Source organism: Gobius niger (assembly GCF_951799975.1).
Source record: "Gobius niger genome assembly, chromosome: 18".
Classification (NCBI taxonomy): Eukaryota; Metazoa; Chordata; class Actinopteri; order Gobiiformes; family Gobiidae; genus Gobius; species Gobius niger.
The window spans coordinates 7,954,971-7,981,202 of NC_136869.1; the positions used below are offsets into that span (position 1 = coordinate 7,954,971).

A 26,232-nucleotide genomic window follows, 5' to 3' on the forward strand; every position below is an offset into this window, starting at 1 on the left:
GCCAATGCTTAAAGCAGTACCAAGTAACTCTTGCCCCTAGAGGCCATAAGCGCAACTGCAGGTGTCGTAGCAAGTTACAATTTTTTAACTTTTTAATTGTCTTGGAGAGTAAATACTACACTGGCGAAGGGAGAGAGGTATATTGTACATCCAATTAAACAAACTTGGCTGTAAATACTGTTTAAAGTGACAGTTAGCTTTGCCCGTTAGCATGCTAGCTTCTTCTTCGTGATTCCATTAGTGTGTATTGGTGGCTCCGGCCCAGTGGCAGTCAAGTTGCAAACATGGTTTTCTGGCCAGAGACACCAGGGGGAGATGAAAGACCCTCCAATCATCCCATAAACACTTGTATTACCCCCACAGGGACTACGATAAGGATTTATTAAGGTAAACACGTTACTTAGCACTGCTTTAAAGCCAACAATGTTTTCTAGTGTAATTTTAAATCTCCTGCCAGAACATCCCACTTGATCACATTTAATGTAATGAAAATGGTTCTTTACTTTGGGCTACGATGGTGAGATTCGGCCCTCGGTGTTTTTGTCGATGATTAAATTGTCCCTCCACAACGCAAGCTTACCTCCCCCTGCTTTTAAAAAGTGCTTAAACTAAAAGCATGTCTGTTTTTGTATCATTCTGACTGCAGTCGGTTGGATAAAGGTCTCTCTAGGACTCTGTGTGTGTCATGTTAAAAAAAATGACACATGCTTAAGTATGGGCTCTGTACAGTGAAAGGGCAGGGCGCTGTGTGGTCTGAACCTAATAACATAGAGAAACTCACTCCCTCTCACACACGAACAACTCCAAACATTTACATCTGGAGAAAAAGTGTAGGAAGTTCTCTACAAAGCCCCCAAATCACAGGACTGTGTTGAGGTTGGCACGGTGGATGAGCGGTTAGCACTCTCGCATCACAACACAGAAGGTTGAATGCAAATAGAGTCCCTTGAAAAAATAATAATCCCGATTATTTTTGTCATAATTGAAATCACGATTATTCAAACGATTATTTGTTGCCTTTAAAAAAAAACATCAAAAAAGTGACAAAAACCATCAAAAAAGTGACAAAAATCCAGCAAAAAAAGTGACAAAAAACCATCAAAAAAGTGACAAAAATCCAGCAAAAAGTGACAAAAAACCATCAAAAAAGTGACAAAAATCCAGCAAAAAAGTGACAAAAAACCATCAAAAAAGTGACAAAAATCCAGCAAAAAGTGACAAAAATCCATAAAAAAGTGACAAAAATCCCCCCAAAAAAGACAAAAATCCAGCAGAAAAAAGACAAAAATCCATCAAAAAAGTGACAAAAATCCATAAAAAAAGACAAAAATCCATAAAAAAAGTGACAAAAATCCAGCAGAAAAAAGACAAAAATTAAAAATTTGAAAAAAAAAAAACATAAAAAAAAAATTGAAAAATTGTTTTTTTGAAAAATTGGAAAAAAAAATTATAATCGATTTTTTGCGATTATGCTAATTTTGTAATCATTTACTGTTCTAATCGAAATCGTAATCGAATTTCGATTAATTGCACAGCCCTAGGTTTTTGCCCCTAAACACTTTGAAATTTGACTTTTTAAAGAAGTGCTCGATTCCTAGGATGGGTGTGACATTTCTGTATCAAGTTTGCATAGATAAAACAACTACAACAGAGTCCCCACTTGTGCCAGGACTCTATTGAAAAAGAGTCATTGCACTTTCCATCTGAAAAAAGCGCCATCAGCACATTGAAAAATCGGAAATCAAGCCAGTTCTGCCGTTCCTTTCAATACTTGTTCGAACATGTCAGCATTGCAACTTTAGTTTTTAGCATCAGCCTGACATGTGCTCAATGCGGTGCTCCTTTCGCTGTTTTTTGTGATCTTTAAAGTTAATTCTTTAGTCGTCTGTCTGGCTCTGAGGGAGACTGGAAAGGCAAAAGGTCAACGTGAGGTCACTGTGTTCCTGTTAAAGAGCTTATTATGCTGCCTTCAAGTGCATCTCAGGGAAACAGCATGATACTTTTGAAAGAGGGTGGAGCTTGTTTAAGAAAGATAATGAGAATAAGTAATGAGAAAGTGGAAAAACGGCTCTATTAGGTAAAGTGTCTGACTCCTTCTGCTGGCAATGACGAGCAAACTTGGGCACTTTATTTCATTTAAACAGTTTTTTCTTTTCCTCATAGGCCAGTAAGTCTGACATGATTATGGAAACACTTCTGATTCCAATTTCCCCACACAATTTTCTTTCCAAATGACTATTATTTGCAAGGATTGAGTTCACGCAGACACATGTTCGGGTCAAGAGGTCGTAGGTCAGGGCGATCTATAACAGGCCCAAAGCTGCGGTAATCAGCTCATATTCATGTTGAGAATGGGCTTTAGGTAACGCTGGGGTTTCCGCCCGTGAGTCTATAAGCGGCGGTTATGTAGTTCACCTGGAGACGATGGGAAAGTCCATGAATGAAGAGCATGCGCGAAAGGGTATTTTTAGCAGCATCTAATGAAAAGCTGGAGAGAAATAGGGACAGGAAAATGTATCCTTTTATAACATTATATGGCGTTGTTGATTAAAAATGAATAATCGTTTTCTACTAAATAAAGATACAAAGACATGGAGAGGAGCAAAAGGGTTCAGCAGCCCATAAATAAATACATAATGGAGATAATAACATGTTATCCATGCTAGATTATAATTGTGTCAAATTTGGTGTATTTATGAATGATACAAAAATTTTGAGTACATTTTATTTACATACACTGTGTTCCAAATTATTATGCAAATGACATTTTTCTCTGATTTTCTAAATTGTCAACTCAAATGAGAGTCAGCATAATTTTCAAGTCTTTAACTGATGGAGGATCATTTAAATGTGGTGGAAAAAAAATCCTAGTGATAGCAGTATTTTCTTCAAAAATAAATATAGTAAAAACCTCAAAATCCACTGTTCCAAATTATTATGCAACTCATCGTTTCAATACATTTTAAAGCTTGTAATTAACTGAAAATGGTCATTTGTTGAATTTGTAGCATTAGGAGGTCATATTTACTGAAATCAAAAGCTATTTCAATCAAAAAAATATTAACAGGTCAAGTTATATTTTACCATAGGACCTTCTTTGAGCAGCTTCAAAATTCTTAAATCCATTAAAATTGTGAGTTTTTGGACAGTTTCTGCTTGGATTTCTTTGCAGGATGTCAGAATAACCTCCCAGAGCTGCCGTTTGGATGAAAACTGCCTCCCACCCTCATAGAAGTGTTTTTTGTTGAGGCTCCAAAGGTTCTCAATAGGGTTGAAGTCAAGGGAGGAGGAGGTCCACATCATGAGTTTCTCTCCTTTTATGCCCATAGCAGCCAGTGATGCAGAGGTTTTCTTTACAGTATGACATGGTGCGTTGTCATGCATGAAGAGGATTTTGTTAGGGAGCACGGCTCTTCTTTTTGTAGCATAGAAGGCAGTATTTTTCAAAGGTCATTTTCACACCTTCAGGGAGCCTAAAGGGGCCTAATGGGGCCGACCAGCTCTCTCCCGTATGATTTTGGTCCAAAACATGACTCCGCCACCTCCTTGTTGACGTCGCAGCCTTGTTGGGACATTGTGGCCATTCACCAACTATCCACTACTCCATTGATCTGACCATCCAGGGCTACACGGCCTCATCAGTGAACAAGACTGTTTGAAAATGAGTCTTCATGTATTTCTGAGCCCGTTGCAGCCGTTTCTGTTCATTAGCATTCAATTAACAGTTTAGGGGAGGCCCGGATAGAAGGTTTATGCACAACTGCAGCCTCTGGAGGGTCCTACACCTTGATGTTTGGGGGACTCCAGAGGCACCAGCAGCTTCAAATACCTGTATGCTGCTTTGTGGCATCTGTTCTCCTAATCTGATGTGTTTGTCTGGCAGAAACCGTCCATATTGTGCCTTTATCTGCACAAAACGCGAGTGCTCTGAATCATCCACAAATCTCTTATCAGTACGATGATTACACTTAATCTTTCATGAAATATCGAAGGTTTTCATACCTAGACCAAGGCATTCAACTATTTCACGCTTTTCATCAGCAGAAAGACCCTTTTTCTTTCCCATATTGCTTGAAAATGATGATCTGCATAATAAAGGGGCTGAAACTGCTGAAAACACCCTTTTCAGCAGTTTTTCCCTTAACTGGGCTTAACCTGAACACTAATCATCCCAGGTCTCTGAGATTAATGTCAGTGATTCACAGAGCCCCAAGACACGACACCATCCATGAGTTTCATTATTATAGTTTTTTTTTTTACCTTTTTGACACAAAAATCCAATTTGCATAATAATTTGGAACGCAGTGTAGGTGTAGTTTCCTGAATGTAAACCCCACTTTTGTTCCTTTTAAAAATGAATGAACTGATGTCCTTGTATAAGTCTCTTAAAAAAGTGCCTTAAAACTATGTGAAAAATGATCTGTGTATGAGCTGATGCCCTTTTGTTATTGTAACACAAATGTTTATTTATTTATTTTTGTAAAAAAAAATAGAAGTGTGCTGCTTAGATTTTCTTGCACAGCAGTCATTTGTATTGCCTTTTTGATTCTGATTCAGATACATTGTCATTTGACTTTGCAATAAAAAAAAACTAGAAAAAAACCCTTTATATTTGCGTGCTATTATCGTAACGCTGTTAGCACGATGATAATAGCGAAGACTGACGTTTTTTTGCTTCTACTGAACAATCTGGTGTGAATAAACATCCATATGGACCCGATTTAGACTTGACTTTATTTATGTGATAAATAAGTTTATATTGCACCAGAAAATGGCTAAAAAGAGTGGAAAATTGTGTTTCCCAAAAGATTCTGTCTCCCCCCTCAGTGAAGCCACGCCCCCTTCTATGACGCGATGCCGTCTGTATCTATCGGCCTCCAGCTTGTGTTCACCCTCATAAAATTACACATAATGAGAGCGAGAAAGGAAGTGAAACATCCTCATCTCAATCAACCCAGTCCCTTTGACCATATTTGAAATTCCCTGCATATGATGGAAAATCCCTGAGCGACCGAAAGCTCACATACGCAACTAGTACTGTATGATTCAGAAATGACCAGTTTGGCACCATGTCACGATTGAAAGGTTTGTGTGGTTTGTGAGTGGGTGGACAATGTCTGGCTGATCACATTTCACATAGCAGTGAGTCAACAGTATGAAATTTAATAATAATGAAAATATCAGAGGTAAAGGTACATTAGACCTATCGAGGGGAAACGAGAAAGGCATAAGTGGCATTTGGGGTCAATAAATATAGCTTTTGCTGACCTCTGTTTACCACCAAATACTGTATTCAGAACATTCACAGCCATTTGAAAGTCATTGGTAATACGTCTAATAACAGTCTGAACAGTAACCAGAACGTGACTTGCAGCTTATATTCTCAGGCCTTTGTGTAAATACATTTGTTCCTTTGGTTTTGAAGATTGGCAAACAGTAGAAGCACAGGTGAACCTTATGCGATTTGGGGCAGGAGCCCGTTGAGGAGCTCGGTGGGGAGAGCGGTGACGATCACAGAGGCGGAGCTGTCCACCGAGGACAGAGACTGCAGGTATCTGAGCTGGAAGGCGATGGGGGAGAGGGAAGAGGCGGCTTCCTTCAGAGCCCAGGACGCACTGAGCTCACCCTGAGCAGAGATCAACTGAGAGAGAGAGAGAAGAGAGAAGAATTTGACTCATTTGACAATATATTGAATCAGTAACACAATGAAACTGTCTGCAAAGTCAAAGTGTTAGAGGATAACATTAAATCACTACTCTCAGCCACTGAATGTTTGTGTATCAGTATGACGCTCGAGAGGGTATTTATCCCTTTTCTGTGGAAGCATAGACAGACTTGAATGGTAGGACTAGCGCAATGTCTCAAGTTCATGCACTGATGGTAAATAATAAAACATCCAGACTGCTGCCTATTCTTCATCTATCCTCTCGAACACCATTGTTACTTCTCTAACAATATGGATGTGTCTTGACAATGGCACTTGTTATATGAAGTTTTACAAAACGCCAGCAGAGGGGGCATTTGTTCCTCTTGGTGACCAGAGCAGTTTGAAAACTCTGAGCCAGTGGTTCCCAAATTTTCTCCTTGAGCCCCCCATGCACATGCAGTAGTCGGGAGTGTTACACCTGTAATCTTTTCTCAGTCATATTTGATGATTTTTAATTTAATTTGCTAAAAGAAAATCACTTATGACTTGACCCTCTGACCAGGTATAGCTCTGGGCCCTCCTGCAATCCCAGGCGCTGCCCCTGGGGAGGCTCACGACCCAGTTTGGGAACCACTGCTCTAAGCAACTGGCAGTCCAGCTAATCTGAGGGAGAAAGTGAGTTCATGGACAGCATCGGAGCAAGTTTGCTGAAGCAGAGGAAACTGATTTACTGCAATATAGACCCCTTGAACTGTTTAATGAGGCACCAATAAATCAGTCAATCATTACTAGAGGGAACGGTTGATGCGGTTAAAGCTTTGGTCATAACAGAGTTACGTAAATAAGAACCAAGCCAATCACAGCTTTACTATTATGTAAAAAAATGTGGTCACACCTATTGGTTTTTAAGCACCACCTCAGACGATAATCCACTTTTAAAACACTGAATAAAATGGAATCAATCATTTCAGCCGATGTAGCGAGTCCTGCACCTTGGCCCTGGCGTGTCTGTGGGCCTCCGCCTCGAGCGCCATGCAGCGCAGCAGATCCCGGGGCAGCGCCATCCCTCTCAGCTCCACCCTCTGCACCTTCACGCCCCACGGCTTCGTCACGGCATCCATCACCCCCTGCAGGACGAGACCGGAATTACAATCACGAGTATGTCACATGGAAAAAAGTTGAGGACCAAACACTGACCTCCATTTTCTTGGCCATGCTGCTCCTGTTTGCGAGCAGCTCAGACAGCGAGTGCGACCCGACGGTGGCCCTCAGAGTGGTCTGGGCCAAGAGCTGAGTGAGATAAGGCCCGTTCTGAACCCGCATCACCCACAGAGCCGGCTCCACCACGCGGTAAAACACCACCGCGTCGATCCGTAGCGGCACCGCGTCGAGTGTCATGACCTGTAAGAGGAAATTTAAGTGCTGCAAACTAACGTAATTACATGTCTCGCTGTCATGTCTGTTGATGTTTGGAGTTTCTCTGTTGACGCGGCAACGTATAACCTGGATTGTTCTGCAGTGTGGCTTTAATGTTGTTACTTTCTGGGTATTAGTGAGAAGTAACCAACTGTTGATGTGGCTTAATCGCACCTGCTGTGGTTCAATGTTGAGGCAGACGGTCCTGAGATCAACCGTTTGGATTTCGTCCAGCCACGGGATGAACCAAAACAGACCTACAGCACAGACACGTCAGAGTCAATACCCACACAGCTGAGTTACCGTAAACAGGGACATAAAAGTGGGTCACGGTCAGAGGAAAACAGGAACAGTGTGAATTTCCAGCTCGGGTTTGTGATGTAAATTCTGTCTGCCTTTTGGAAGACTCTGCTTTGTGGTATTGCTGTGTTTGATTGCAATGATCCTTGCATTGTCGTCACTTTTTTGTCGTGTTTTTTTGTCACTCTTTTAATGCTTTTTATGCTCGGTTAAAGGGGCTAGATGCAAGTTGGTCTCATGCGTAAATGCAGCTTCTATAGTAACACGTTTTTGAGTGACAGTGCAGGATTTTAGAGGCAGTTGTGGTGAACAGGTCGGGGCTCATTCTACACATTAGGACATGGCTGGAACATTATAACTGTCTTGGAGAGTAAATACTACGCTGACAGAAAAGGCGACTGGTGACTCCGGGTCGATGGCAGTCAAGTTGCAATTGTGGTTTTCTGGCCAGAGGCACCAGGGGGAGATGAAAGACCCTCCAATCATCCCATAAACACTTGTATTACTCCCACAGGGACTACGAAAAGGATTTATTAAAGGTCCTATATCATGCAAAATCGACTTTTTAGAGCTTTTAGCCATGTTGTTATGCTATTTCCTTATCAAAAACACCCCCAGAGTGGTTTGCGGCTTCATTCACGCAGCTCTCAGTAATCCTCCTGAATCCTGCTCTCTGAGCAGCTGCGCCGCCCTCTCCTGGGGAACGACTGAGTGTTCAGTTGTGTCGACACAGCGGAACGGAAGTGCTCAACGTCTGTAAAGCAATGTCTTCTTACAGCCTGATTTTAATTTGTAAAACAGCTTTTTCATTATTTCTGTTGTAAGAGAGAAACAAAGAGAAAAAAAAAGTGAAAAAAAAAAAAAAAAAAAAAGGATGTGCCCGAGGTGCTTCCAGGTCAGCTGAGGCCAAAACAAACACATCACCTGAGCGTCTGAACATACGTCATGTTTGCGCTGCAGCTGTGAAGATGGAGCTCGTTATAACTGGACACACCTGTTCTTTATTCTTACCTAACGATAATGTCAAGAAGAGGCCACTCTCTCAGAAGTTGTTTTTTTCTCCGGGATTCGGCGACTATCACCAAAATATTGTTTTTCTGTGACTGTCTCTGATGGATGTTTGGTGAACCTTCGCCAGAATCAAAGTGGATTAACTTTTATAACCAACGCGAGTCCCATAATGTAAACAGCGATGGACCAGAGGGTGAGTCAGTCCAAACGCGTGTTAGCTTGTGTGTTAGCATATTAGCATGTGTGTTAGCCATTTATGAAGCTGTGTTGCAGATGTCAACTCCTTATAACTGCATCGTGAAGTAACTTCACTTATTGTTGTTTATTTATATTACGGTAAAGTTATATGTGCGGAGAGAGGGGGCGGAGTTAACTGAATCGAAGCGTTGTGTCTTCCGGGTTTGAAAAATACCTCCAGAAAACACTTATATTTATCACAAAAATGAGTGCTCCATAATGGTAGAGGTACAATATATCATATAAATGCCTATACTTAACTTTGGAATGGCTAAAATAGCATGATATAGCCCCTTTAAGGTAAACACGTTACTTAGTACTGCTTTAAGGCAAAGACCTACAAAACTGATCGTAACTTTCGTCGTTTTTGAAGCGCGTTCTCGTGTCGTTTCGTCTCTTTTTTTGTCTCTTTTTTGTCTCTTTTTTGTCTTTTTCCCATTGCTTTTTGACTATTTTTTGTCATGTTTTCGTCACTTTTTCATCGCTTTTCTGGTCATTTTTTGGTCACTTTTTTGTTGCGTTTTCATCACATTTTCCTCACTTTTTAATTGTGTTTTTGTCGCTTGGCACGTTTTTGACTCCATTTTGACAGTTTTTTCAAATGGCTTGGCATTTGACATTTTTGAACGAATTATCAGAAATGTTACTTTTTAAAAAAATTCTAAATGTTGTTATTTCTTTGTCACGTGTAGTCATTTCATATCATATATTTTGTACAATAGCTCTCATGACCCTGACCATCTAACCAGACAATTACTACTAGACACTAGGCTACTAGACAGTACCTGGCCCCTTGACTCTGCCTTTTACAAGTCGCCCAAGTCGAAATATGACAGCTCTCTCATACTCTCGAATGATCTGTAAAAAAAAGAATGAATAAACTCACACACACAGGTCTTAATAATGGCACAACGTCACATAAATGTACGCATGGTTGAGGCTTTCGTTTACCTTGGCGCACTTCCATATGGTTTGGGGAAAGGTGAGGACGATGAACACCACGGACAGAGCGGTCAACACGGATCCAAGAATCTCCATCCCTCCCCAAGTCCTCCTCCCTCCATCTGCCCACATAAAAAACAACATAAATACACAAACACACGACCAGGTAAAACGAAACAAAGAAAGAAAACGCTTTAACAAAATATGACGACAACTTTTCGATGAACGTTCGCTACCTTTGTGGAGATTTTGCAGACTTTCTGGGTCACATTCACTCGGTCTGAGGACTCCGACCTTGTTATCGGCGAACATCAACATCGGTCCGAGTCACAGGGACATTAGAGAGTTAAATGTATCGTACGTTTGTGAGAATAATTACTTTTACAGCGATGGTCAGATTTCTACGGTTATTACCCGTTTGCTAGCGGATTAACGTGTCCAGCCACTTCCGCGTCACGTTGCTATGGGCGACAGAGACACGCCCATTCGGATGTTGATGACAAATAAAAGTTTCTCAAAGATTTATATGCTTTGGATGGAGATAATAAAAAATGATTAAAGTCAAAATTATCAATAAGATTTATCCATCTAACGATAAAATGGCCGTACAACCATTCTGATTCTATATCTTGGCTATAATAAAAGATTTCTATGAGCCTGTAACTGTCGGCTGGCTTTGGTGAAAATGAAACTGAAGACTTGAATCATCACCTTTTCTGTTTGTGAAGTTCTGTACAAAGATTTTGGCAGGACTTTCAACAATGAATTGTTTCCAAAGGAATTCAGATTGTGAACCTAAAATGAATGATGTTAACCTCTTAACCCCCACCTGAACTGAGCTCATTTTGTCCTGTGTAGCTTTAACTAAATCAGAAAGCTTCTTGAAAAAAAAAAAAGTATCAAAATAGCAATTGCAACAAAAACATGGGGGGAAAAAAGGAAAAAAATTCAAATGAAAAAAAACAGAAAACGCGACTATAAAGTGGCAAAAAAACAGATTAAAAAAGCAATTAAAAAATAGCAAATCAAAAATAGTTTTAAAAAAAACGGCCACAAAAAAAGTTATAATCAGTTTTGTGGGTCTTAGCTTTCCAATAAGGCGTCACATTGGCCTTATAGGCTGTGAGCTGCAGTCAAGAAGCTTTTTGATTTGGGTAAAGCTGAACTAGATAAAATGCACTCGCTTAAGGCGGGGTTAAGAGGTTAAATTTGTTATTTTTCTTCATAATCCCAATGACTTTGGTACATTACATAATATAATTTTAAAGCTATGTAGGCAAATGTTATTTTTTTTCAAGACAGAACCAAACATTATTCATTATAACTGATTTACTGCGTAGGTTTCCTCCGTGCACTCCGGTTTCCCCTACCACTAAAAACATGTACAATAGGTGAATCCTCCAGCCAGGTGATTCTGAGCATCAGCCTGGCTCCACATCTGGAGATGGGTCAAATGCAGAGGACAGATTTTCCTACGGGGACAATAAAGTAAACAAGCCAACAAACAATAAATAGAGGTGGTTTAATGCTATATTTAAATGCTGACATACGTATTTTCATTTTAATTTAAGAAAGGCGGGGTGTTCCTCATCATCTCTATGCAAGATAAAGACAATTTTAGAAAGGCGGGTTTGCAGTATATTATAATGTGTTTCAGTAAATGGAGGATATGTTTATCAAGATCACACCTACAGGCAGGTCTTGAATGATAAAAAACAAAGCTTCTGTTTCGACGAGGCGCAGATCTCACCGACATCCTCTCTTCTTGTACTCTTCACCAGTGACTTCCTGTGAAACTCCTGCTTTGGTTTCTACCACCTTTCAGCTCATACGCTTCACAATTGTCTCGCCTTCTCTCGCATCAGACCGGCGCGCTTTACAACGCAGCAAAAACCATGATGTCAAAGGAGATTACAGTCATTTGAGGAGATTCTGGTAAGAGCGCTTTTATCATCATTATGTGATTTTGAAGTGAAAAGTTTAATTTGAGTAGCATCATTTTGTTGCAATTATTGAAAGGTAAATTTACAAATATATTTCCAAAGTGCTCGAGAAGGTTTTGTAAAATGATTGTTGTGTAAAGAAGCTAAAGAAGGAACAGAAACTTCTGAAACAAAAGAAAAGAAGTCTCTTCCTGCATCAAAATCTTTATTTGTATTTCCTTCCACCACAGGCGAGAGACAGTGTTTGGGGAAGTTACTTAAAAATGTCATATATTCTATATCAGGGATTACAGCTCTAATGATGCAATATGTTTGTATTACATATGACTGTTTCAAAAATGTAGAGTTACACGACTTTGAGCTACTTTTGGTAAAATATAAACTGAATATAGTAATAAAGCCACAGAGCAAAAGCGCAGTCAGAGATTTCCTTTTTTTCTTCGCTTTCCCCCCATTTTGCGTGTTTTGTTTTGAGGACATTCACTACAGACGGCAGATCTTATACACCAGGGGCCAACTTGATCAGGCGCTGCATTTTATTTAGGAGGAGTTTTTCATTCATGCCTTCAAATGTAGTGACTACTATATTCTCGTATTTTGTGTAATATGTTTTATTCTTTGGTTACCGAAAAAGTTATATACAGTGGGGGAAAAAAGTATTTGGCCAAAATCCAATAGAAAGTCTATGGGAAACTGACCAAATACTTATTTTCCCCCATTGTTGTTTATTTGACAGGGACAGTGCACATTAATGAACATTTCTGCTAGTTTTCAGCTGTTGTCCATGGGCAAGGTGTATAATGCCAACAACAATTATAAAACATAAAACGATTTAAAAGTTGAGGCTACATACTTACATAAGAAATGTTGATACAATTCATACATTGATAATATCTGAATGTTCTTTGACTTGCACAATAGAAGTAGAGATTTCGGTGCAAGGGCAGGTCATACAGTTCAAACATAGGACATTATAAGGATAAATATGTGAACTGTATTTGTGTTACTTTGGTAATACGTTGCCCCAACACTAACGGCCACCAGGGGCGGACTGGCCATATGTCCATTCTGGAAGAGCACAGAAGGGCCACTGGCTCTAGGGCCACCGGTCCCGCCTCAACCGAGCTTTACCCAAATCTAAAAGCTAAAGAGAAAAGCATCAAAATAGCGAGAAAATGAGGATGAAAAGTCAACAAAAACATGAGAAAAACACAGACAAAAAATGATAGAAAAAATGATTAAAAAACAACAAAAATATGACAAAAATGTGGCGACGTGACGAAAAGTTTCCATCACTTTTGTAGGTCTTAGCTTTCAAATGAGGCATTGCATTGTTGCTCTCCAGTCGAGAAGCTTTTAGATTTGGGTAAAGCCCAGTATAAAAAAACATGAATCTAAAGGAATTCCATGGAGTATGGTGCACCACAAGGTTCAATTTTGGGGCCATTATTATTTATTATTTATATTAATGATTTTGCTTCTGTTTCTACGACCACCTTTCCCGTTCTTTTTGCAGATGATACCAATCAAAAAATAATAATAAAAAGCCGAACTGGGGAAAATGCACTCGTTAATTTTAAGGCGGGTGGTAAAAGGTTAAAATATGTATTTGTGGAAGTGCACATTTACGCTAATTTGGGCCAGGCTAGTCAAAATCCAGGGCTGTTTTTCAGTCCCACTCCGCCCCTGACGGCCACTGAGCGGTTCATAGTAAGAAGGTCCCACGTGTAGAGCCTTTCCTTGTGGAGCGTGTCTGTTCTCCGTGTGTCTGTGTGGGTTTCCCTTTGCCTGCTCCGGTTTCACAAAGACCAAAAACATGCACAATAGGCCTAATCTCCAGCCATGTCATTCTGAATGAGCTGGAGAGCAGTACTGCAGTGTTGGTGCTCCTGACAGGTTTCCCCAGTGAAAGGCACATTTTCCTATGAAGTCTTTGAGTCGACTTGACCATTAAAAGAGAAATAAAAATAATCAGAAGTGACTTTTGTAAATTGCAGCTTCCGTTTTGCGTTCACTTTCTGGACTTTGACGATGTTTTACTCTCAGACGCAGGACAGTGCATGTTTGTGGGAGAGAAACAGTTTTTGAAAGAAATCTACAAACTCATCAAATGCTGAACCTGATTATTATTTGCTTCTTCCAATATTATTCAATATACCAACATAACTAACCACCTTTGGAAAATTAAGACAAAATCTGACCCATAAAAAGGGTATAGGAGCCTTCATAAGTCGACAGACCCTTCGACACGGCATGGTGGCGCAAGAAGGTCCCAGGTTCAATCCCCAACTCCCCTGGAAATGAGATGCTTAATCTCGGGTTAGGGTCAGGAGTACATAGGGCTCAATCCGAAGTGCCAAACTAATCCCAGTCTTTTGGTACAGGTTGTCGTTGGCGACGATGGCAGAGGCCTTGCCCCTCTGTTACCACGGCGCCATCAGCAGGAAGGACTGCGAGGAGCTGATGGGGAAGAAGAACAAAGACGGTTCTTACCTGATCCGCGACAGTGAGACCGTCCAGGGAGCCATGTGTCTTTGTGTCTAGTGAGTTCACGCACGCAACAAATAATATGAGGCGTTCACACATTGCAGATGACAACATAGATTTAGCCAGCTCTCAATCAAAACCTACCTAATGCTATGTCCATTTTTAAATTTTTATTTGTGACCAGAGATACCAGCATCTGCAAAGCCATTTTAGGAACTTGTATTGACCGACACTTAGACTGACTTCACTGACATCACTAAATATAAGTTTGTTCTCCTCTGCAGTAAGAAGCATGTGATTTACACGTACAGGCTGCTCAAGACCCTCTCTGGACAATACATGCTTATGGTAAAGGATGATTCTTTCTATTTACGACTTGAAATGTCTGTCCTGAGTTTTGTATCCCCGGGTGCAACGGTCAGCAGCTACAATCCCGGATCTGACAAGTGCAGAGACAAGGGGGCGTGGCCTCGACTGGGGGGAAAATAGAGTTCGGGAATGTCCACAGTTACCATGGAGATCCGCCATCTTTGCAGCTGTTAGCATACATTTCCATAGACTAACATTAGCTAGAAACAGTATAAAAAGTGGAGAAAAAACCAGTGGAACGACTCTGCTGAGCTGCTGAGATACTGCTGGTAAATACATCTAACACACTGTGGTCTCCAAGTGTTTTAATGAGAACAATAACTCCTGTATTTTATCTTTTAAAATCTCCATTAGTTTACAATGGCTGCTAATCCCATAATGCTTAGCGATATGACGTCACATTCCCGAACTCTATAGAATCTTTTGGGAAATCTTTTTAGCCATTTTCTGGTGAAATATAAATATATCTATCATATACAAATAAAGTCAAGTTTAAATCAGGTCCATATGGATGTTTATTGACAGCAGATTGTTCAGCAGAAGTGAAAAAACGGCAGTTGTAGCTCGCGCCAGCTAGCGTTAGCATTAGCCCGATGCTAACATGAAGCACCATGTTAGCATTCTCTGTTATTTATGTATTTATGGAATGTTGAAGCACTTTTCTCCTCCCCATGCCATTTTATCTTTATTTAGTAGAAAACTATATTCATAATTCAGCATTTGCTAAAGCAGTTTTTGAATAATTAGAGAAACTTTAGATTTTTCTCCAAATTGTTTTCCCCCTTTACACCGTTTTGGTAACACTTTACATTACGGGCCGGTAAGTCCGTGGTACTTACAGTGGTAATTACTAGTAATGACAGTGGTACTTCTTGTGGTACTTACAGTGGTAATTACTAGTAATTAGGGTTAGGGGTTAGGGAGACACTGAGTTGCCACTGTATCTCTTGTTACTAAGAGATACAGTGGTAATGCTCTTAGTAATGAAGGTTGTACTTCTATTTACTTTAGTACTTTAATTGATAGTTTCTAGTCGTTACAGTGATACATCTATGGTACTTATTGGTAATTCAAGGCTACTACAGCAGCAATTCATGTAGTAAATGTGGTACTTCTACAAACAGAAGTAATTTCTAGGATTGTGTGACTATAAAACAACATAAATCAGCATTAGGGAAAACAAGAAGTACAACCTTCATTACTAAGAGTTACCACTGTATCTAGAAGTACTATAGTAATTCTCACTATAGTATCCTTTAAGTACCACAATAAGTACCTAGAATTACCTCTGTAAGTAGCAAGGACTTGACGGCCCGTAATGTAAAGTGTTACCACTGAGGGCCTGAGGTGTTTTCACTTTAAACGAGGTCTCTGTGTAATTCTTATCCTGTGTGAATAAGGCTTATGTCTGTACATCCGGGCAGATGTGAAGACATTGTTGCTTATGGAGTGAATGAATACTGAGTGTAAGGCTGTATTTCCCTGTCTGTTATGAAAAGGAAGTGACACGAGGTTGGCGTTTCTCTGTTTTTCACGACGATGGGTAGGATTAGTAATGAGTCCGTCAGAGGAACAGCTTATGACACTTGGAAGGTAAAGTTTCCAGGCTGAGATGTTTTGGACACGTGCAGAGAATGATGAATAAATGGGGAGACGGATGCTGTGGTTAGAGCTGCCATGAAGGGCGTGTAAAAAGTCAGATCGATATGCGGAGACGGTGATTCACGGTCATTGTCCTGATGAAAACAAACACACACGACACCCACAAATGCACACAGAACTGCACCGTATGACAAAAAAATAGCACTAACTATTTTTACAGTTTTAACAATTTGACGGCGATGCTTAAAGGTGCATTATGCAACTTTAAATGCGAAAAACAAAAGTTGATTTGTGTATATTTGACCTTGTAGTGGTTAACATAGCACCTTTACTTTCCATCACAGTGGTCTCTACAACGCTCCAGGATCAATTGTTTTGCAGGTTTTCTGGTGAGAGAGTCCGTCAGCAGTGAAAACCTTCCAAACAATTGTTCCTAGAGCGCCCTAGAGACCACTGATGGAAAGTAAAGGCGCCATGATGACCACTCATACAGACACTGAGTCACTACAAAGTCAAATACGCACACAAATAATATTTCCCCCCCACATAAATAGTTGCATAATGCAGCTTTAAATACACTATATTAATGTTGTAAGTTCGATTAAAACACAACTGCACCTCTATTGCATTTAATCCTTTTAGAATGATGAGGTTCTATCTTTTTTTTTCTTTATTTGGTCGAGACAATGCAGGTTAATGATGGGTCTCATGTAGTGTAACTCCAGCTAATGTACGGTACATATTTTTAGTGGTAGAACTTCAGAGACATTAAAGGGACGGAGTTTAAAAATGTTAAAATTATGTATTTTCCTCCCCCTACATGTTCCAGCCATGTCCTTAGACCTGTTCACCACAACTGCCTCTAAAATCCTGCACCGTCACTCAAAAAGTTGTTGCTTTGGGTCCGAGGGGCCGTCATATAGAAGCTGCAGTTACGCGTATGACCTGAGGTGGCAGTAGAGAGTATAAAATGACTAACTTGCATCTAGCCCCTTTAAGGTTTAAAGTTGGGTGGTACGGTTCCTTTCTGTGTGGAGTACTCCAATTTCCCCCACCACTAAAAACATGTACAATAGCTCAGGATGAATGAGAGAGTTTGAGATAGTGCATGATGGACAACGGCTGGAAATTAGCCTAAGGTTTCAATCCGATGTGGCTTGTTCATTAACATGCACTGTCCCTCTACCCAATAAACCAATAAAAAATAAATAAAAAAAACGTTTTAATGTATCAGACATAGAACAAAATGGAAATGGGTAGAAGGTTGTTGCTTCTAAAAAATAGAAAAATGCTGCTGCAAAACTGTGATGTAGTGAACAGAACGGGGTCCAGGAACAATATATGTGAGTATGTCAGATATAACTACATATAATATAAAAGGGACCATTTCATTTATTCACATGAGTCAATTAACTCAAAACTGCAAAACACAGCACCACAAATTAAGACAAAATTATTCAAATGAAGTTCAAAGGTCGAAACTACCCGTTTTTATTTGTTCTTTGTGTTAAATATAAACCTTTGTTGTGACTGAAGTGTTGATAAGATGAGATATGACTTTACTGATCTCACAGTTGTTGCAGTCGGCTACAGATCGCAGTAAATGATTTGACACTGACTTCTGAAGTCAGTGTCAAATCATGGTCGGCAACATGCAGCACCCAAACCCCAAACTATCTCTGTTTGTCGTTTCTACCACGTGGTTTGAACCAAAAATGGAAACTTTACCAGAGCAGTGGGTGGATGGAGCCGTGACGTCGCTTGTTTTTTCCCCCAGCTAATGTTATATTATCATTAATGCTGTTGATCGAGGCATACGCGCTTGTTTTTTCCACTGTGGGTTATTACAGGATGTTACGGGCAAAAATAGGCTTTTTTTTCACACCTGCTGCAAATGTGCAAACGCTGCGGTAAAATTGGAAGAATATTTGAGCAGATTCAGAGTTCAGGAGGTCATTCTGGTTTTAATGACACTATTTAAACTGTGGACTTACCACACACTACAGTACACATGACCTCCTATTTGTACCGAGATTTATAATTTTTTGTCGGTTTGTCTAATGCTCCTTTTTAGTTTCATTGGATTGTAATTATTTTTGATGAGCTGCATTGGCCCGGCCCTCCAGGACAGAACCTCTGGCCCCTTAGATGATATTGAGAAATATTGGGTTGTTTGATCTCCTTAAAGCATACAGTATCTACTGCTTGTTCAATACAAAATTGGTTGAAAATACAATATTTTCTGTGATATGTGATAAATTACAGTTGTATTTGGGTCGTGGCTTGTCATCCTAGGTTTGTGGAGGGACGATTTTCTTCAATACCAAAACACCCAAGGGCCGAAACTCACTATTATAGCCCAAAGCAAAGCAAATGTAGGTTTTGCACATAATATATGACCTAATCAGGTGTTTTGCTGGGAAATGTGAAAATATTGACAGTATTTTCCACGTTTTAGAGTCTTTTTCACATATTTGGTCTCTGATTAATGAATTCATTTTCATTGATTTTCCTTTATTCGTTTATTTCAGGCAATGGCACAGAAAGAACAGTCGGCCTATACAGTATGTAACCATGATGATCCATTTCTACCTGAAAGGGAGTGGGAAGAAGATAATTTCTTTAATCCCACCCCCAGTTCCCCATTCTGAGATTAATACATTCAACTTTACTGTTACTTTGTTCAGATTATTATACAAATGTTACATCATGGTGGCGTTACCACAGGAAACAATAATTATTACATTGCAACAACATTTTTATACTAACAATGTAAGGAGAATGAACAATATCGCCGATGGTAATGGACAATATACCAACGATGGTAAGGAAACATTGAGCACTTCTTAACAGTTCAACAGAAATTTAAATTAAAGACCCTTATCTCTATATTTTGACCAGACCTGATGTTTATATAACCGTTTAAATGGACGGTTTTGCATTGCTTGTGCTGTAAGTCCAGTTTGTTCCAGAGTTTCACTCCGCATATACAGAAAAACGTTTACGCGAGTAAGCGAATAAATGTTTCTTCAGAAGTCTCTTGGGGGCCACTTGAGAACCACTTGGCATTTGCAGATAAAAAGTTCTTCACTTCAGGCTGTAATGTTGAGGTTCGGCCCTTGGTGTTTTGGCATTGATGAAAATCGTCCCTCCATGACACAAACTTGCCTCCCCCTGATCTAGATGATGAAGTGTTTGTGACCTGGATGAAACTCGATGTTAACTTGAGAGTGAGGGAGTTATAGGGATTTTCAACATGTTTTGCGCACAGTCATCACAGGTTTTCTTATTCATTTCTTGGGGATTTCTCTGCAGCCTCCATGTTAGACATACATACAGTGGCCACAGGTGCACCTGTTGAGGCAGTCATACATTATCATCACTGTACGATGCCACAATATGGTCGATCTAGGTCAGAGGTCCTGAAATACATTTTACAGAGGTCTGATAGAAAAACGTAAAAAAAAGGCATACATTGGCTCATAAATTGTGCATCTGACTTTTATGCTTTGCTTAAGATTTGCCTCACACTGGGTTTAGCCGCTCAAACCTGATTTAGTCCTTGTCCATCACAAAAAAAGAATTTCTTTAATCGCAGTGTTTTGTCCTTTAAGGTAGGAAGTAGAGGAGATTTCCTTGTCGATGGCCCAGGATTAGAACAGTGTTAATTTTGACACATATTTTAATTTAGTTTTAGTCTTTTGACGAAAATGTAATTCAATTTTAGTCGAGATTTAGCGAATCTAGTTTTAGTCGATAAAATTGCAAGTAAATTTAGTCGACTTTTCATTGATAATATTCATTATAATCATATTTAATCTTGTTCCTCTGCTTCATGGAGCTGCTCCACATGAACAAAGCTCAGAGCTGATCCTTTGGCAGAGGATTTACATGATCTAAGGCTCTTTCAGACGGTCAATAGAAGTTTGGATGATTTTAGTCTCTCCTTTTCATTTTTATTCAGTCTTATTTTAGTCGACTAAAATATCTGTACAGTTTAGTCATAGGTTTAGTCTCATGAAAAACTTTGATTTAGTTTCAGTCCAATTTTAGTCACAAAAATATAACTTTGACTAAATTTAAGATTAATTATTTTAGTCGGCGAAATTAACTCTGGATTAGGGCTGCAGGTTTTAGGAGAAATGATAGATTCTCTGTTTTCCATTACAAAAAAACAAACAAACAACTAACTTTATTTGATCGGGACTCGTGCATGTAAACACGCCACCGGATTGGAGTCTTGGGCTAATTTCCATCCGTTGTCCCACACTCGCGCTCTCAAACACTCTCATCCACCCTGGCCTATTGTACATGTTTTTAGTGTTAGGGGAAACCGGAGTAGCCGGAGGAAACCTCTGCAGACACAGGGAGAACATGCAAACTCCACACAGAAAGGCCCCGTCCAGGTGGGAATCGAACCTGGGACACAGACTAACCGCTGTGCCACCGTGCAGACATTCAAAGACATGTTTCACTTCAGGGATAAAACCTTGTTGAAACAAGACATCTCCTGTTCGGAAAGGATGTTATACTATCCTAATAATTACAGCAATAGCCATTTGTTAATTCAACCATTCAGATTTGGATTATGCTTAGATTGTGAATAAGCGTAACCAGGATGTTGATTAGAACTAGGCGATTATTGTTTGCATTGTGCATTTTTGTTGTCAAGTTAAAGTGTTGGGGTTTTATTAAGGAAAATCTCCAACTGAGGCAGACTTCACTACCATCACCAAATCAAAACCAAATCAGGATTAAAAGGATTTATAAATAGCTCTAAAGTGGTACAATTTGTCTCTTGAGACTCGGGGCCTGATCTTGTGTTTCTAAGCACAGACTGTAGACTAGACTTTAGTGCTGTGTCAAGTCTTCAGACCTGGAGCAGTGAGTGGCTGGACGGGGGCTGGACAGACTCTGTGGTGATGTTATTTACAGAAAGGGCCCTTCCCCAAGCCTTACCTCCTACAGATCATACCATATGCAATATTTCCATTACTGCGAGTGGATGTGGGGGCACGTGCTGGTGTTTTGGTTACATTTCTGCACGTACATATTCAGAAGTGGGAGAAATAGTTAATACTTAATAAGATGAACGATGCTGCGTGTGATGTTAATGTAGAGAAGCGACATCAAAGTCCATCTTTTATTGGTGCTAATATATTCCTCTTGCTTCATGAAGGCAACTGGAGGAGAACAGGAGCTGCACTTCAAGTCTCTGGACGACCTCATCATCCATTACAAGAGGAAAAACCAAGGCCTGGCCATGCACCTGCGGCACTCGGTGAAAAGGAAGACCGCGCTGCTGATCAGGTCCACGGCACAGATTCCCAACCCGAGGCCAGACCCGAGGCCGGAGAACACCAGGGACCAGAGGAGACCTTCTGAACCGAGGCTACACCAGTCCCCGAGAGGAGCCGAGGAGCGGAGGGAGAGTCATGCAGCAGCAGATTATAATCATCCCAGGCCGGTCCAACCGACGGAACACGAAGACGTGGAGTATGAGAGTGAGTTTCTTTATTATTATTAAGACTAAACTGAACTGAATATAAAAGGCAGGTCACAATCATAAGTTCAGTTACTTAGTATGAGAGTGAAGATATTAAAAATCAAATTAGATCATAACAAAACAAAACATATTTTTTTTATCATTAATTCCAGTTCACTTGTACAGTCTCTTCTCCTCCTCCTCCTCCTCTAACATTACATTAAAGTAAAAAACTTGATATAATTTATTCTAGTTTAAATTAGAAGATTAGAAGGTTTGCACAGATTAGGACTTAATGACAGGGAAAGTTAAAGGGACTATACGGAGTTTAAAAATGTCAAAACTAAGTATTTTCCTCCCCCTACATATTCGTCCTAATGTGTAGAATGAGCTCAGACCTGTTCACCACAACTGCCTCTAAAATTAATCTTAATGAACTAATGATTTAATCTTAAAAGAGATTAATATAGAAGCTGCAGTTACGCAGAAGGCCTGAGGTGGCAGTAGTGAGCATAAAATGACCAACTTGCATCTAGTCTCTTTAAAGGTGCTATCCTTGATTTTTTTCATTTTCTGTCATTGGAATAAAATTTGTTTGTCCTATAGTAAATCGTGAAAGCAGACATTTATCCAAAAAACACTGGTATTAAAGCCTTTTAAACAGTCATAAAATGTCAGGCTAGTAGGCATATTTTACAGTGAAGTGACAGTTTTCCTCCCTGAAAGTTGTGAAACCCGGTTTAAACTCCGTCCCTGCGATGAATTTTGATTTGGTAAATGCATTAGGAAAGAGATGAGTTTGGACCAGAAAATAGCAATTTGAAATTTGAGTGACCCTGTTTCTTTGTACAATCAGGTGTAGCTCCTTTAAGCCTGAATTTCAGCTTTGAAAGTGGGCAAGGCTGCCTGATTAAATACACTAACCCTCCCCACCTTCTATCACTATTGCAAACATGTGCCTTTGTAGTTTTGCAGAGGTCTAATAATGAAACAATTACCTAAATAATAGATTGAATGGTTTGTTCCGATCATTCATATTGTGACTGTGATTCTCTGATCATTTCCCAGACACTTCCACTGGCTACGGGCATCTCTTGTGGACTAATCTATTTGTTTGTACTTTTGTTTCAGACGTTCCCGATTACGTGGGTGTTGAACCTTCGTAAAAAAAACACAAACAGCACTTGGAGTATCTTTGAGACTTGTTTCCATTAAGGACAAACCATGGAAACTACACCAAATCTAATCCAGGACTGCGTTCAAGCCACGTGTTCATTATCTTCACGAACTGTATATAGTGTAAAGTGTCTGTGTCCCTGAAGAACGTTTGCACTTAAAGCGAAACCATAAACAAAGACAAGAAGAGCTCAACCTCAATTTTAACACATTTGTGAAAACACGCTGTGATGAGTGTGAGCTTCAACACAAGCGCTAAAACTACATGCATTACTGACAACATGAAGAGCCTGAATGGAAAGATAAAAGAAGTGAGGAACTGCCTTGATGCATGCTGTTTGCTGCATGTGCATTATTCTGTGGCATTAGTCAATATGTGGGGTTTTTGTATATGTGCTTTTTGGACTTCAGCTTTGTGCCTTTGAAAGCCACTGTTGTTCAGCTAACCACATTCACACGATAGACTTGTGTCTGTCCAAACGTTCAGCGGCAACATTATCACTGTGAAGTATTGTGGTCATTGTGTGGCTTATGTCAAACTTTGTAAAGCAGATACAAAATATAAATACTGTAAGCCGTAACTGGTTCACTTTGAGAAAACTTTTATACCAAGTGCATTTTCTCCAGTTCAGCTTTACCCAAATACTTAAGGTTACAGACCTACAACTCATCGAAATGGATCTTTTTCCTCGTGTTTTTGCTGCATTGTCGTCACTTTTTTGACATTTTTTCTCCGTCACTTTTTTTCTGGGTTTTCATACATTTTTTGCCATATTTTCATCACTTTTTTGAATTTTTTTGTTGCTCTCTTTTTGACTTTTTGTTCCTCTTTTGTCACATTTTTGTCACCTTTTCACCTCCCTTTTGTCACATTTTTATAGTTCTGTTGTTACTTTTTCATTGCTTTCGTTTTTTGTCGCCTTTCTCACACTTTCCTGTTCCTCTTTTCTGTTGCTCTTTTTTGACACTTTTTTCAAGAGCCTTTTAGGTAAATTTGGGTAAAGCCAAACTGGAGAAAATGTGGTCGGTTCAGGTGGGGGTTAAGAGGTTAAACGGCACTCCATGAATTATCTAAATCTAAAATAGGGCTTTAGGTTTTGTTTTGATGGTGGACAAAAATAAAATAAAATAAAAATGGTTTAATTTCCTTCCTTTTTATCTACAAATGCAGTGATGCCCAAAAATCTTGTCAGGTAATTTATTAGTACAAAAGCTTTAGGACAGGGAGAGGCAAGTTTGCGTCGTGGCGGGACGATTTTCATCATTGCCAAAACACCAAGCCATTATAGCCTGAAGTAAAGAACTTTTTATCTGCAAATGCCAAGTTCTCAAGTGGTTTTGGCTTCGGGACCCACCATATGACCATAGATATATATATAAAGGCTAGATGTCTTAAGGCAGAGTCACTTCCGGCATAAACCGGCGGCCATCTTGCCACAGGGAAGCTTTCTGGAGCTCAAGTAAGTGAGTGATTAGCACGAACGCAAAATTTATCTCGCTGAAGTCATCACGGATTTACAAACACTGGAACATGTTGAAATAAAGATTTACTCTTTTATTCATATGTTTGCAGTGTCATACATACATCTCTGAGGTTTATAAAAAAACAAACTGTTTAAAAATCGGTAGAGCAAGTTTTGGTTATTTAAAAGTACATGCACCATAAAACGCAATGTTGCGAGTGAACAAGCTCCCTGTGGCAAGATGGCCGCCGTGTGGACCCTCCATTGGCCAGCAGCGCGTATGAGACATAGCCTTTATATATGTCCATGAGGATGACAAGCCACCCAAATACAACTGTAATTTGTCACATATCATACAAAATATTGTATTTTCAACCTTTTTTTAATTGTACAAGCAGAACTTATGGTTTAAGGAAATCAAAACAACCCAATAATTTTAATTTTAGTGTGTTAATTTTAGTCTCTGGTGTGTTTCCATGCAGTTTCAGATGGAAAATATATATACTTTTTTTTTTTTAATACTGCATTATTAGTATACTTTAACAGGTGTTTGATCTGTTATTTGCATAATAATATTTCTCAAAATCATCTAAGGGGTTCTGTCCTGGAGGGCCGGATTTGGCCCCCGGGCCTGACGTTGTCCACCCCTGCTTTAGGACAAGATCTGGTGCTTTGTAACGGCCTGACGTGTGCGGCGTAACAGCGCCCCCCTCCGGTCATCGTTCAGAAACACAGACATGCGGTGGTTACACTGCGCGCTAACATGAGCCGATGAGGCAATGTGCTTTTGGTAAACACCATGGATCACCTGGACAATCAACACCACTGAAAACTGGACTTTATCTGAGTAAACTTGACCTTTGCGGTGAGTACGAGCCCCTGACATCCATTCATTCATATTGATTAGCCTGACCGTTAGCATGCTAGTTAGTTAGCCGACAGAGATGCTCTTTTTATTATGACTGCAAAAAATAAACTGTGGAGAGAAATAACATGTGCTTGACCCACTTCTTTGAATTGTACCATCTGTCTGCCTCAAGATAAAGCTGTTTCTTACTTTTATCAGGTAATACATGCAAATACAGGTGATTTAAACCACATTTAACAGACTTGTGTTGACGTTAGCTCCTCGGCTAACTTTAGTAAACACTTTTTAGTCAAGCATAATGTTGAGCACCTGCTAAATACACAGTTATTGCGGTGACTGAGAGACACGAGGCTGATGTTGATGCCTCCTCGCTCTCCTTCTGGGTTGTGTGGTTTGTAAATAAACTATATTTAGCAAGATGAGTCAGTGTGTTGAAAGAGGAGGAAGTGGGTTACGCGTCTATATCTAGCGTAAACATATTCTTATCTTCTTACTACGAACTTTTTTTTCCCCTCGCAGAAAGTTCATTTCTCACGCGTCCTTGTGGGGCTTAATCTAATCTAGACTTTCCTCTTGTTGTACTGCTTATTTCCACGGGACAAAAGCGCCAACTAATCTCTATTGTTGACAGATTTGACCACGTAAGCACCTATTATGATGGCAGACCCGGAGTTGGCTCAGTGTCAAGCAGCTTAACCATTGACAGGACGATATTTGTTTTGTACAGGTCTCTGTCTTTAATTGAACGTCGGCAACAAAAGAGGAGCTTGTGCCAGTGTGTGTTCAATCGGTTTACGCTGGAAAACGAGATTATTCTGGTGAATTATGGCGCGTAATGCGAGCGCCTGTCATGTTTGGAAAGTGTTATTAGCGCGCAAATGAAGGCATTAGTTGTACAGGCGTGGTTTAGTTACAAGGATAGGACACCAGGAGAAGAAGATTATGATTTAGTGAACACTGAGGGTAGTAGATGTATTGTTTCAGTGCCATAAACTTGATATATCAACGTTTAAGTGATTGAGTTTCATAAGAGTAAAAAGTTGGTTTGAAAAGAAGGAGGAGGAGAAGAGGAAGGAGAAGGAGGAGGAGAAGGAGGAGAAGAAGAGGAAGGAGAAGGAGGAGGAGAAGGAGGAGAAGAAGAAGAGGAAGGAGAAGGAGGAGGAGAAGAGGAAGGAGAAGGAGGAGGAGAAGGAGGAGAAGAAAGGAGAAGGAGGAGGAGAAGGAGGAGAAGAAAGGAGGAGAAGTAGAAGAGGAAGAAGAAGGAGAAGGAGGAGGAGAAGAAGAAG

The 26,232-nt window shown here is 39.9% G+C and overlaps 2 protein-coding genes across 2 annotated transcripts; one reads left to right on the top strand and one right to left on the bottom strand.

Annotated features, from left to right (window-relative positions):
* Positions 1-5,357: 5,357 nt before the first annotated feature.
* LOC306977942 (stomatin-like) lies at positions 5,358-9,997 on the bottom strand. Its single transcript, XM_079576380.1, has 7 exons — positions 9,790-9,997; positions 9,563-9,675; positions 9,397-9,469; positions 7,238-7,320; positions 6,845-7,048; positions 6,640-6,774; positions 5,358-5,641 (listed from the first exon to the last, which is right to left on the bottom strand). Exons 1-7 carry the CDS (start codon positions 9,869-9,871, stop codon positions 5,456-5,458), a joined length of 876 nt encoding a protein of 291 aa, XP_079432506.1. The 5' UTR covers positions 9,872-9,997; the 3' UTR covers positions 5,358-5,455.
* Positions 9,998-11,370: 1,373 nt separating this feature from the next.
* LOC306977714 (SH2 domain-containing protein 1B-like) lies at positions 11,371-22,617 on the top strand. Its single transcript, XM_079576142.1, has 5 exons — positions 11,371-11,488; positions 13,881-14,039; positions 14,268-14,331; positions 21,134-21,458; positions 22,571-22,617. Exons 2-5 carry the CDS (start codon positions 13,897-13,899, stop codon positions 22,603-22,605), a joined length of 567 nt encoding a protein of 188 aa, XP_079432268.1. The 5' UTR covers positions 11,371-11,488; positions 13,881-13,896; the 3' UTR covers positions 22,606-22,617.
* The last annotated feature ends 3,615 nt before the right edge of the window (positions 22,618-26,232 follow it).

Coding starts and splice junctions, on each gene's coding strand:
- LOC306977942 (XM_079576380.1), bottom strand. CDS start 9,871: ATGTTGATGTTCGCCGATAACAAGGTCGGAGTCCTCAGACCGAGTGAA. Junction 7,321..9,396: donor AGGCAGAGTCAAGGGGCCAG/GTACTGTCTAGT, acceptor TCTGTGCTGTAG/GTCTGTTTTGGTTCATCCCG. Junction 5,642..6,639: donor ACAGACACGCCAGGGCCAAG/GTGCAGGACTCG, acceptor TCTCTCTCTCAG/TTGATCTCTGCTCAGGGTGA.
- LOC306977714 (XM_079576142.1), top strand. CDS start 13,897: ATGGCAGAGGCCTTGCCCCTCTGTTACCACGGCGCCATCAGCAGGAAG. Junction 14,332..21,133: donor CTGGACAATACATGCTTATG/GTAAAGGATGAT, acceptor TGCTTCATGAAG/GCAACTGGAGGAGAACAGGA. Junction 21,459..22,570: donor CGAAGACGTGGAGTATGAGA/GTGAGTTTCTTT, acceptor CTTTTGTTTCAG/ACGTTCCCGATTACGTGGGT.